This window comes from Dendrobates tinctorius, unplaced genomic scaffold (assembly GCF_039654945.1).
Source record: "Dendrobates tinctorius isolate UK_male_01 unplaced genomic scaffold, ASM3965494v1 ptg000203l, whole genome shotgun sequence".
Taxonomy (NCBI): Eukaryota; Metazoa; Chordata; class Amphibia; order Anura; family Dendrobatidae; genus Dendrobates; species Dendrobates tinctorius.
This window is the reverse complement of record NW_027361870.1, coordinates 8,764,417-8,778,196: the sequence shown is the minus strand read 5'-3', so window position 1 is coordinate 8,778,196 and position 13,780 is coordinate 8,764,417. Positions and strand designations below refer to the sequence as shown.

At 41.9% G+C, this 13,780-nt stretch overlaps 1 protein-coding gene across 7 annotated transcripts in view; it reads right to left on the bottom strand.

The window, feature by feature from the left end:
* KIF16B (kinesin family member 16B) overlaps window positions 1-13,780 on the bottom strand; it is a 538,624-nt gene that overhangs the window by 387,888 nt on the left and 136,956 nt on the right. For all 7 annotated transcript variants that reach the window (XM_073553802.1, XM_073553803.1, XM_073553806.1 and 4 more), the window contains exon 13: window positions 2,385-2,504. In XM_073553802.1, the coding sequence (XP_073409903.1) occupies window positions 2,385-2,504 (120 nt within the window). The remainder of the gene's footprint in view (window positions 1-2,384; window positions 2,505-13,780) is intronic.

Genomic DNA, 13,780 nt, shown 5'->3' with positions numbered 1-13,780 from the left:
AGCCACAAAGCAATCGTATTTTCAGGATTTCCTTAGTATTGCATAGGTGATGGCATTATCAAATAGACATTATTAAAAAAACCTGTGTGTGGCTTGAGGACTGGAGTTGGGGAAAACTGGTATACAGTTAGCAGCTCCAGACCTGTTAGCTGTCCTGCAAAATCAAAGGCCCTAAGCCTCAACAATCAGAACTTTCCAGAGCAGTTCTTCTAATCAGTGCTCTCACTTTCCCAAGCCATGGGCTTGTTTAAAGGCTCAGTTATCGCTATATGTAATGATAGTAATAGCAAGGTATAGAATAAGCAATAACAGACTGTTCTTGTGTCCCAGTTACTTATTGAAAGCTCAGCAAGACAAAGCTACTGAAGCACAACTGTCACTCAAAAAGAAGTGCCATCCCTACCTACCCCCCCCCCCAAGAAACAAGGAAGAGTGAGGCTGTGTAGCAGTGTTCAGAATAACTTGAGAAATGTTTTTTCCAAGGTGCAGTATAACTTGCCCGTGCCTGCCTAGTCCAGTGATGGCGAACCTATGGCACGCGTGCCAGAGAAGGCATGCAGAGCCCTCTGTTGGCATGCGGCGTCTCCTAAGCCCAAGTGTATCTCTGCTTTGAACTGCTAGCGCGATCGCACTAGCAGTTCAAAGTTTGTCGGTTCGGCGAAGACATTGCTCCTCGCTCCGACACGGACTCTCCTGGGCCGCAGGCCTGTGGGCCCAGGAGAGACGGAGAGCGTCATTATGCTCGGCACCATTAAATGACGCCTTGTGCCGCAGCCACGCGGGAACTTCCAGAAGACAGTAGCGGTGGAGCGAGAGCAGGAAGGCGAGGATGATTTTTTTTTTTTTTTTCTCATTTTTAACCATACAGGGGCCAAAAATGATGGAGCACATTTCTACATGAGGAGATAATGATGGGGACATTACTAAGAGAAGGGGATCATGATGGGGCACATTACTAAAAAAGGGGATCATGATGGCGCACATTGCTAAAAGAAGGGGATCATTATGGGGCATATTACTAAAAGAAGTGGATCATGATGGGACATTACTACAAGAAGGGGAGCAGGATGGGATCATCACTACTGGCTGTGGGACCATTCTAATTGGGCAGGAGGTGAGCACAGTAATTAAAAGTGTGTACCTGTTACTAGTTTGTCGGCGATTAGCAATCTCAGCACCTGGACAGTCAGCAATCTAAACTTTTGACATGTCCCATTTAAGTTTTACATATTTTTGTAAAATGTAGAGCCGCAGCAAATATTTATACTTTTTCAGTTCACGGTGAAGCCGCCTAGCCTGCCATTCTTGCCAGCTGCTATCCACAAGCCAGCCATCTCCAAGTCAGCAAAAGCCAGATACAGTAAGTGTTATCACATTTGTGTGACTGTGGCTAGAGATTAGAGATATTCACACTGTGAAATGTAGAAGACGGTTTCAGCATGTAATCTGCTTGCATTACATGCCAAAATCTATTATCTCTCTATACTCTTGTACATTGATAATTTAAACTGCGCTGTTGGCACTTCATTATAAATAATTGGGTTTTAGCTTGCAGTTTGGGCACTCGGTCTCAGAAAGGGTCGCCATCACTGGCCTAGTCTCTTGCTGTGCTGTTTGCTTCTCCCTTTTTCTCCCTCTAGCAATAAACTTTAATAGAAGATATGGTCTAAAACCTCAGTGAAGTGGCGCTCCATCTGGCTCCATCTTGCTTCCGAGCAAGACTTATTTTTAACTGTTTTTTCAAATTTTCAAAGTGGATGTTAAGTTCAGGAGGCAGTGAGGGATAAGTAGCGGCTCATAAGTGGAGGGGAAAAAAGGACAATTTCTTGATAAGATTTATTACAAAGATTACTATATTTGCTTGACTTATGTATCAACTACAACTACTATTATCAACTACATAGGCTGCCTCTTTTTCACTCGTAGTTATGTAGCAGGCCATTTATTTGGTTTGGGTCTCCTACATCAATGTGAATCTGTACGCATACCCCTCCCAGGCTCCCAACACACTTTTCGATATGAAACTGTGAAGTAAATAAGTAAAGCACATCCAGGAGTCTCAGGAAAAAAGGGATAATGTCCCGGAAGAGTTTGCCTATTTCCCGGAATCAATAGTAGCCTTCTGAAATCTCCAAGAATCAGAAAGCCTACAAATCGTCTGAATAAAAGATTCTTCAGCTAATAACATGTTAAAAGTAGTATAAAAAAAATTGACTTTGCATCTGTGAGGAACCATTTGCATCTGTGGAGTCAAAATGAAGAAAAATTCCATTTCTTGACATTTATTGTGCATGGCATTTAGATTAAAGTGAGATCAGCTGTGTGCAATGCAAAAAGATTAAAAAGACGACAGCTTAGAAAGAAAAGAGAGCAGCAATTCTTACCTTCAAGTGATACAATATAATACCGGTGCTCAGAAGATCATCATCAATGCCAATGAGATGAGGCAGCTCGGAATCCAAAACGACTCCAATCCCTTCTTTGCGAAGAGCGAGAGTTTGCTCCTGTGTTGAAATGAAAACGTCAGGTTAATCTCACGGGAGAGGACAATGGGTGACCAAAACTGAGAATTACATTTGGGCCAAAGTAGCAGGTAATACCTTTTATTCGATTTTAAAAATAATATTTGTTTACTGGCAAACCGGAGCCGAGGTTTTCAGAGTTTGTAAATGGATGATGTTTATCCCATAATAATAATAGACGGTGCCTGCACATAATGTAGATGTAGCCTTGCCATCTGACGAGGGCAGGGAAACTAATAAAACATCAACGCAGAACGAGCTGTTCTCTATTGTCAGCTTGACAGACATATCTGGTCTACTCCTGTGACTCTTTACAAAATGGAATGATGGAGAAAAAGAACACAGGTCAGTCAGCTTCAAATGAAACAGATGGGAAGTTTAACCCACTAACGTGTCTCCTGGACGGCTATATGCATCCTTAATGGCATCAATATCTGTGCAAAGCGGCAATTGTCACTAGTCTTCATTTAAGGGTCCATTTTTATATTTCAAAGCACGCAGCCTTAAAGGGTGACTGTACTTTTAAGTAACTTTTCAGAATAAAGTATTCTGTGAACATAGCTAGTGATGAGCGAGTATACTCTTTGCTCGGGTTTTTTCGAGCACGCTCGTGTGACCGAGTATTTTGGCGTGCTAGGAGATTTAGTTTTTGTCGCCTCAGCTGCATGATTTGCGGCTGCTAGACAGCCTGAATCCATGTGGAGATTCCATAACAAAAGGCATTCCTCACATGTATTCAGGCTGTCCAGCAGCCGCAGATCATGCAGCTGAGGCGACAAAAACAATCTCCGAGCACGCCAAAATACTAGGTGGTCAACCAAGCATGCTCGGGAAAACCCGAGCAATGAGTATACTCACTCATCACTAAACTTAACACTACTTCAGGTCATTACATGACGTGCATCCTGCATATTCACCGCTTTCCTCCTCTGCAGACTTTTTTGCAATAATTTGCAATTGATGCTAAGCTGATGGGAGGAAACTATACGCCTGGAATTCTCACATACGCATCACAGGACAAATAGCTATTTCTGGTCTTCATTCCTTTTTAGCACAGAAAGAGACAGCATTATCTTGGATAAAATTATGCAGCAGTACTAAGCTGTGTGGATGTGAGTCAAGCTCCAGATTGAAGCTAAACACTTGCTTAAATGCTCAGCATGAGCTTACGGTGTTGCACTCTGTTTTCGCATTATACTACATACTCCAGCAGCGGAAGAAGTAGCTCATAAGTAGATAAAGAAGCAGATTTCTCTGCCTCTATATTACAAAGTTTCTTACTTCTGCATGTCATTGATTTCTGCACATTTATTGAACAATCCAGTTGGTAATTTTTTTTACCAATGTTTCAGAATGAGTTTAAAAAAAAAAAAACAACATGAAAGCAGCAATACTCACCTCCCCGACTCCCCATTTCTCCAGTCCTAATACTGCATGGCTGGCAGAACCACTAAGCAGTGGTCCTGGAATAGAAGTGTCCACAGTTTATATCAAGTGAGTTCCGCCAGGACTAAGCTGCAGCACTGCACACCGCCAATTTGCAGGGTGGCATTGTACGTGGAAAAACATCATACTTTCCTAACCTTGTTCAAGTCACATCGGCTGCAGTTTATCTTGGGTAAAAACAAGCAAACTGTGCTTAACTCATCCTTCTGGGTCTAGCACTGACTCGCCGCTCCCGATGTCGATTGCTGACAGCGCTTCAGGCGGTCACTGAGTTCAGCAGCGTCAACTCATGAAGTCAACTTGGGCAAAACCACTGAGCTCAGTTATGGGCTGCAGTGCTGTTAATGAGACGTTCGCATTGAAGTCAATAATAGACACCGGGAGCTGCGGTACAGACTGCGCAGAACCCGGGGAGGGAGAAGTAAAACACAGTTTGTTTTTGTCAATGGCAGCAGAGTATGAGGTTTCTGAAACTGGAAAACTCAGTCAAGTATCTTTTCATAAAGGCTATAACCTGTTTAGATAGGCTGGAGGCCCATGAGAATTTCAAAGGCCTGGACATGCCTTAGACAGTGGAACTGGGAAGATGCCATGTCCATTTTTTCCGGCAACACTGAGGACCGTCCAAAACAAGTCTATACTTTGCAATGTTCAGCACGTACAGCACACGGATGACATCTGTCTGCTGTCAGTGTTTAACATTGAGGAGTATAGAAGAAGCTTTGTAATTGTATTCTCTCTTTACCCATACTGGAAGAACACTCTGGTACCGATTTCATACAGACATATGAAGGGGGGCCCCCCCAAGTCATTTTCACACAGTGAATTGAGGAGTTTTTAGAGTTGAAATTGAGCAGAAGTTCTCAAAATCCGCAAAAAAAAAAACAAAACTCCGCAAAATGTTTTAGTTTCTGCTCATTTTCTCGTCCAAAAAAAAGTCCTAACATAACTAGCTGAAATTAGTGGGCCACTTCCTAGTTCCACCTCAGCTGCCATTATTGCTTCTTCAGGGGTTCCAAGACTCCTGAATACTCTCACTTCCTAACTAGATTACCGATCGATTCTCGAATGCAAGGTGCCAATTCTATAAGGAACCCTAAAAGTCGCCATAATACGCTTTCCCCAGACACCCACATATATAAACGAAAGACTGAAAACAATTATGGAAAAAGATATACTGTATATTATTCAATTTTCTTAAGGAAATAATATAACATTAATCCAGAACTATACAAAGACGGAAAGTATTTTATAGTCATTTGTGGCGTGTTATTACAACTATCATGTTGCATAATATATCGTAACTATAATGTTGTAGTTTCATTTATTTTCTTTGCTACATACTACCAAGGATTTAAGCTGATAAGTAATATCCGCACTACCTAGATGGTGTCTGCGGAATGTAACTTTGCCAAATAAGAATTTAGAACATCCAGCCGGGAGAAGGAAAGGATATTGGGAATAGAGAAACCCCTGAAAGCCGTCTATTAATCACTGTTTGGCCTGTCACACGGAGCTTCTCAGTAGCCCCTCTGGATCGATTATTTCCACTGTATCTGTGCGCCACGAAGCAATGAAATTTGTCATTTTGTTCCTGAAGAAACTCATATATCCAAACAATGCAATGTTCACTTGTAAAGTATCCCACTGCAGATTACGATGAGGCACAGCGTACTGAAGAGCTTTCTTTCCTGTGAATATTTCTGAACGCTATAACAAAAAAAGAACAAAAGAAAAAAATACACAGGCGGCTCCGTTCTATTGAAGTGGCGGCAGGAGGATGTTGAATAGTTAACACCTCCATGATTCACCCTGCCAAGCACAGGAGATATTGCATTATCCACATGATTGGGCATGATAGATTTTTCAGGGCAGCATTGTCACATCAGGTTTTAAAAGCTTTCTCAGTGTCTTCAGAAGAAAAGAAAGTAAAAACTAACCACAGTTTTTGTCCTGGAAAAAAGATCAATATACTGTGCACCAATCAAGAGCTGTACATACAGCTCTGGCAAAAATTAAGAGACCACCACATCAAAACCCTGTCATGGGCAGCCCATTCTCCAGACCTGAACCCCATTGAAAACCTCTGGAAAGTAATCGGAGCGCCCGCCAGGGCAAGTGGGGTACTCGGTACCGGGCCAGTGTCTTAAAAGGGACAGTGTCACAGCGGTGGTGACCCAGTCCATGGCCCTGGGCATCCAATGGATGGGGACTATTTACAGGGGATGATGACGATAAGAGTTTCGGTAAAGAGTATTCGTGACACCACCTGTGGTATCTCGTCAGAAGGGGACCAGCGCTGCAGTGCAGATCCTCTGGGACAGATGGTGTGATGCAGCAGAGGTTTAATAGCTCTCCACTGGCAGAGCTGTAGTCCCAGGGCAGTTGTAATAGATGTCGAGGTAGATGATGTAGTGTTTCAGCACTGCTACATCTCCTTGCCTAAGGGGTTGCAGGAAGAATTCAAAGGTCACAACAGAATGCAGTTTCTTTTACCTTTTACTGTGCTTTGTAGGTACAGTCCAGGATTCAGATTTCAGATGGTACAGGAGTTAGTCAGCCTGGAAGCAACTTGGGAATCTCCCTATGCAGATGGGTTGTGAGGTCTCCTTTCTAGCGCTATTCTGAAGTACTTGCGGTTTTGAACTCCACACAAGTTCCTCTGTCTGTTACGTAGAACTCCACTTGCATGACAGGCACCTGTAGCCCTCTCTCGCTCTCTGGCTCACACACATTGCTGCTGTGTCGTCGATTCTCAGTTGGGAAAAGAGCATTTACAGCCTCTATTCCTCCGGCTTCTGCTGTGGGACCTTTAGTATCCACACAGCCTCGGACTCCGGCATCCGGGCCAATGCGCTTCAGCTTAGGGGTGAGCTAAACTCCAGCTCCAGTCCCCAGCTTGTCTCAACACGTCCACACTCTTCCCTCTCCCTGCACCAACTAACTAACCTCCTATTCCTGACCACAGAGAGCAGCTCCTCAGCAGTTTGGTTCAGAGCTCCTTCTGCTGACCCGGAGTAGGAACTGTGCTGTGTGCTGAAACTACCTGATAGAGAGACCCTTTCATTGCTTCCAAGCATGACATCACACTCCCTAGGAGGGACTGGGAGGTAATGCCACCGTGGCGACCGTGCTCCTGGGGGCGCTACATAATCAAGAGGATGACGGATTGTCACAAGCCATCAAACAAAGAAAAACTGCTTAAATTTTTGCGCCAGAAGCAGTGTGAAAGACTGGTGGCAAGCATGCCAAGACACATGAAAGCGGTTTTTAAAAATCATGGTTATTCCACAAAATATTGAATTTTTTTACATTTTACTCAAAAATATACCTATAAAGGGAAAAATCAGACAAACTGAACATTTGAAAGTGGTCTCTTAATTTTTGCCAGAGCTGTATATATAAAATAATTTTATTCTTTACAGATCGCCATGATTGAAGTTCGCATTTTTATTTGGATAGGATTTACAATATCTGAATTTTAACCCCTCAGTACAATATCTACATTATAACACCTCAGTAATGGGGTCAATTTTTGGCCCTAGCCCCATTTTTTAAATCTAATGTATTACTTTACATGGTGAAAACTGCAATGATTTTACAAATCCAATTGTTTGAGAATTTTTTTTTCATCATTTTTTCAATCGTTCTGTTTTACCTTTACCTTTTTCATAAAAATATTGGACATTTGGTGACAATTTTAAAACAAATTAGCAAAGTTCAAAACTTTACATTTTTATACCTTTAAGCTAAGATACAACATGAAAAACTTAACATTTCATTTACTTCATTTCAGCATTACCTTTCAAACGCTTTCTTACCTTATAAGGGTGTAAGGAGGGTTTTTTTTTTTTTTATTAAGGGACCTATTCAGTTTTGCAGTGACTTTGAGCTGGCCGTATATTGGAAAACATCCAAAAGTTATTCAATTGCACTCCAGTTGTCACAAATTTTGTTACCCTTCAGATATTTCACAACAGGAATTAATACAAAATAATAAAATTACAATTTTTTTCCCAGCTACAATTTTGCGTTCGCCCCAAATGTGTAATTTCCACAATGTAGAACACAAGAAAATGAACCCCAAGATTAGTTACAATGTGGTTGTAAATCACTGGCTGAACAAAACAGTAGAGATCGGGAGGAAAGGAGCGCTATTTGACTTTTGGAGAGCAAATTTGATTGGAATAGACAGAGTCCTTTTGCATTTGCAGAGCATGGTCAAAACAGCTAAACACCACCACCCCCCTCAAAAAGAGACCGAATGTTGAAAACTATACCCGTCAAAGACTTGATCTAGGTGTGTGGTTTGCATTTTGAACCCACAGGTGCCTCAGAGTTTCATACCATTGAACAAAAAAACATAAAAATTACTCTTCTTTCCACAAAAATGTTTGAGTTAGCGCTTGAAAAAAAAAAAACTGAAAAAAAAACACTTGTGGGGATCTACAACCTAGAATAGGATGTTGGCCTTTGTGAAAAACTATCTTGCTTAAAGATTGGTTTGTTGGGCAATTCGCTCCAATACTCGGCAGCTGATAAATATGCAGAAAAGTTACAGGTGGTAAAATTGGACACAGCACATTTTACTTTGGTGGGGGGAGGGAGAATAATTTTTAGGATCATACAGTTGTTTTCATAAGTTTACATCCCCTGGCAGAATTTTTGCTTTTTTCAGAGAATATCAATGATAACGCCAAAACTTTTTCTCCACTCATGGTTAGTAGTTGGGTGAAGCCATTTACTGTAAAACTGCTGCGTTTTCTCTTTTTAACCCCTTAGTGACGGAGCCAATTTGCAACTTAACCACTTTACCGCCAAAGGTGGTTTGCATGTTAATGACCAGGCCAATTTTTACAATTCTGACCACTGTCCCTTTATGAAGTAATTGTCCCTTTATGAAGTAATAACTCTGGAACACTTCCATGGATCGCGGTAATTTTGACAATGTTTTGGGTGCATAGCATAGCTCGGAAGGGAAGGAGCGTCGTTTTACTTTTCAATGAAAAAATTGGCTGGAATTGATATCGGACGCCATGTCACATTTGGAGAGCCCCTGATGTGCCTAAATAGAGCAAACCCCCCACAAGTGACACCATTTTGAAAAGTTGACACCCTAAGGAACTTATCTAGATGTGTGGTGAGCACTTTGAACCCCCAAGTGCTTCACAGAAGTTTATAATGTAGAGCCGTAAAAATAAAAAAATCTTATTTTTTTCACAAAAATGATCTTTTCGCCCCCAATTTTTTATTTTCCCCAAGGGTAACAGGAGAAATTGGACCCCAAAAGTTGTGCAATTTGTCATGAGTACATGGATACCCCTTATGTGGGGGGGAACCACTGTTTGGGCGCATGGCAGAGCTTGGAAGGGAAGGAGCGCCGTTTTGGAATGCAGACTTTGATGGAATGGTCTGCGGGCGTCAAGTTGCATTTGCAGAGCCCCTGATGTACCTAAACAGTCGACACCCCCACAAGTGACCCCATTTTGGAAACTAGACCCCCCCAAAGAACTTCTCTAGATGTGTTGTGAGAACTTTGAACCCCTAACTGCTTCACAGAAATTTATAACGCAGACCCGTGAAAATTAAAAAAAAAAAAATCTTTTCCCCCCCACAAAAATGATTTTTTTAGCCCCTAATCTTTTATTTTCCCAAGGTTAACAGGAGAAATCAGACCCCAAAAGTTGTGCAATTTGTTCTGAGTACGCTGATGCCCCTTATGTTGGGGTAAACCACTGTTTGGGCATATATCAGGGCTCAGGAGGGAGCACCGCTTGACTTTTTGAACGCAAAATTGGCTGGGATCAATGGTGGCGCCATGTCGCGTTTGGAGAGCCCCTGAATGTGCCTAAACAGTGGAAACCCCTCAATTCTAACTCCAACCCTAACCCCAACACACCAATAACCATAACCCCAACCCTAACCCAACACACCAATAACCCTAATCCCAACCCCAACCCCAACCATAACCTTAACCACAAACCTAACCCCAACACACCCCTATCCCTAATCCCTAATCCCAACCCTAATTCCAACTCAAACTTTAGCACAACTCTAATGGGAAAATTAAAATAAATATATTTTCTTTATTTCATTAATTTTTCCCTAACTAAGTGGGGGGTGATAAAGGGGGGGTTATTTACTTTTTTTGCGGTCGCCATTATACGATTGCAAAACCGGGGTCGGTAAAAACGGACCCGAATCATGTTCTCTGTGGTCTCGGCTACCACCCGCAAGCCGAGACCCCGGAGAAAATCTGACTCTGGGGGGCGCTATACACTTTTTCCACAGCGCCGTAAATTAACAGCACAGTGGTTTAAGTACCCTTAACCACCGCCGTTAAAAGGCGTATCGGCGGTTGTTAAGGGGTTAAATCATGACAATCCAAAACATCTACGGCCTTTTTACTCGGTACTTCTTGCCTGCACTCGTAACAACTGATCGACGCAAGTGCCATTAGTTGCATACCCATTAATCAGATGTTAATGGTTTATCATTAGGATAGGCTATCAATAAAAAAAAGTAGTAGCCAAACCCTTTAAGATTGAATCCAGATGGCTATCATAAGCATTAGGAAAATTCTAGACAGACTTTACTGGCCCCCAGGGGTGTAGAGAGACAGAAAAGGGCCCCTGTGTAAGAATAGCATATAGGATCTGTGCAGTCCAACATTCACCCTTTTATATGTGTGCTACAGAAGTGACCCCTTACCTCTTGGGCCACTATTGCATTGCTGGTATGTTCAGCCATGATTGGCTTCATGTGTAGCTCCATCGGCTCCAGGGGTTGAAGCTACCTTCTTTTGCATGCATTATTTTCGTTCATAAGTGACCAGAATTGTGTATGCTGCAATATTTTTCTCGCTTTTATTCTTCTCATGCACATGTACCCTTTTAATACCCTTGTCTGAATGAGTCTTGAAGTATGTCCATAGAAAAAATGGTCTTAGGGACTTAAGGTGTGGTGGGACATCCACTTGGCTCTGTAAATACATCGTTATTACCTGTATTAGGCCACACTCACACGTTCAGTATTTGGTCAGTATTTTACATCAGTATTTGTAACGAAAAATCAGCAGAAAAGTAGAAGGATGGGCGCTCACGATCAAGAACTAGCAGCGCTTTGGATGCAGCGTATGGTCACTGCATAGAAAGAGCTGCCTTCTATTGATCGCAGGTAAATCCGCGTGTGATCACTGAACTGTGCGGATTTACCGCATTCAATACATTTCTACTGATTTAATTTCTAGTGTCTCTGCAAGGGAAATTGACATGCAGCAGTCTTGAAAGACGCACCACCTGTCAATGCTGGTGATCAGCAGGCGACTTTGGACGCATCCACTGGGCTGCCACAGCTGGAGATTGCGGGTTTGATGCTGCATAAATGCGCAGTGTCAAACCCGCAGCAACTCGGGATCGGCGTTCACATACCCAAACAGAAACACGTCACCGCTTCTGCATTTTTCACCCAGTCCTGGTTTTGGCTTTTCATGGCTCGCAGTCACTTAACTTTAAGGGGTAAATATTAGACAAAACTGCATATTAATATATGGGATTTGTTGCTGTCAAATTTATCTGTCACGTGCAGTAAAAAAATTATATTATGGTACCGTGTCTATCAGAACAACTTATGTAAAGTATTTTATGAAAAAAAAAAAAAGACAAAAGTATCCTGAGACTGATCTCTTTTATTCGCTAACCAAAAAGCTGGATGACCTGTGGGAAAACACTTCCCTGGCTCACAGGTCACAGAAGTAGAGTTAAGACTTAATACTGAAAAGTAATTTTATGATCAACAGAAAAATCTGTGAATTTAGGCAAAAAACGTTGAAGTCCTTAGCACCCATACACGATAGTGTATTGTAGGTAATAGTCTGAAGTGTATGGGGGCCTCCCGACTCTCTAGCAGTAAACGATGTCAGTGAAGATAAGGATCCAGAATGTCTGATTTCAGACTGTCAATCTGTTTGCCAGCAAGATATGCCGCTGTCAGAGAAGTGTAGCTGCGGCGCTCTCGAAGAGCACACAGGAATGCCCGGCAGAGTGAGCAAACTTGTGTACAGAGGAGTCGGGAGTGATAGCTGCCACCCAAATGATTAGCCAGACCATCTTTTTGAGAACGGCTACAGTAATTATGGAAAGTATTCAGACCTCTTTAAGTTTTTCACTGTTTCATTGCAGCCATTTGGTAATTTCTCATTAATGTACACTCTGCACCCCATCTTGACTGAACAAAAAAAAAAAAAAAACAAACGTAGAAATTCTTGCAAATGTATTAAAAGGGAAATACTGAAATATCACATGGTCATAAGTATTCAGACCTTTGCTCATACACTCGTATTTAAGTTACATGCTGTCCATTTCCTTGTGATCCTCCTTGAGATGGTTCTACTCCTTCATTGGAGTCCAGCTGTGTTTAATTAAACTGATAGGACTTGATTTGTAAAGGCATACACCTGTCTATATAAGACCTCACAGATCACAATGCATGTCAGACCAAATGAGAATCATGAGGTCAAAGGAACTGGCCAAGGAGCTCAGAGACAGAATTGTGGCAAGGCACAGATCTGGTCAAGGTTGCAAAAGAATTCCTGCAGTACTCAAGGTTCCTAAGAGCACAGTAGCCTCCATGGGTATTACAGATCGACCCCTAATCGTTTTCAGATGTGGATCTGCAGTAAAGGGAGCAACCACTACAGAAATGATAGAGCTGCTGTATTACGGCAACATCCAAGAACTTCAGGCAGCAAATGGCGTTGGTAACAGCTGATTGGTGGGGGTGCAAGTAGAAGCACCCCGCCGATCAATAAAAAGACATGGCCAATCCCTTTAAGATAATATGTAGACCAGTGTTCCCCAAATCCTGTCCTCAAGAGCCATCCTCAATTCATGTTTTCATGACCTGTTGGTGGCTCTTGAGGACTGGAGTTGGGGGAACACTGATGTAGACCATCAAAACAAGAGGAGTTCAACTCTACCTCATAGGGGAAACTCAGTTCTGCTACATCGGTGCAACATTTTAAGTACTCGAAATACCTGTTTTGAAACAGAACCATTACAATAATTGCCTAATTGAGATATTATAATAAAACCCAAAGTAATCCCCAGCACACTGTCAGCTAGAGCTTGAACACATTCCTTTTGTTCAATGAGAACTGACATCTGAAATTACAGCAGGAAAAAATAATTATAACCGTTGCCGAATCCTCTTCCCTCCTGTGTAGAGATATTTTTAAAGAAAAACACCAAAATGATGAGCCCTGGAAAATCAAGTGTAGAACTGCAAACCGGTATGTACCTGATATTGTTTTACAGGAGCGGAGGAGATTTTCTAATTAGAGTGGAGAATGTCGGGAACTTCAGGCAGAATGATAAATACAAAGCTATGGAGATGGACAGTAAAAAGGAAAACTTTGTACAGTATAATGTATAGATCAAATGTACCTCATGTACAAATTACAGATACAGACTTAAAGAAAAAAAAAAAAAAACACAAGAAGAAACCTGACTGCAGTACTACTGTGAATAGTCTCAAATCTGTGATGCTGGAATTCTATAGGCAGTGTCCTACTGAATGATCCAATGGAAAAGACTAGCCATCTAGTTAAAAAAAAAAAAAAATATATAATAGAAAGGAAACAAGTTTAGTAAACCAGAGCAGATAATCACTTTAACCTCTTAAAGGGTTTCTCCACTACACGGAAAACCCCTTAATTCCTCCCCCCCCCCAGTAAAATACTAACACCTACATTCACCTCTGGTGTCGTAGTCATTCCAGCGGTGTCGCCACTGGCTTTCCAAGAGCTCGCGTGA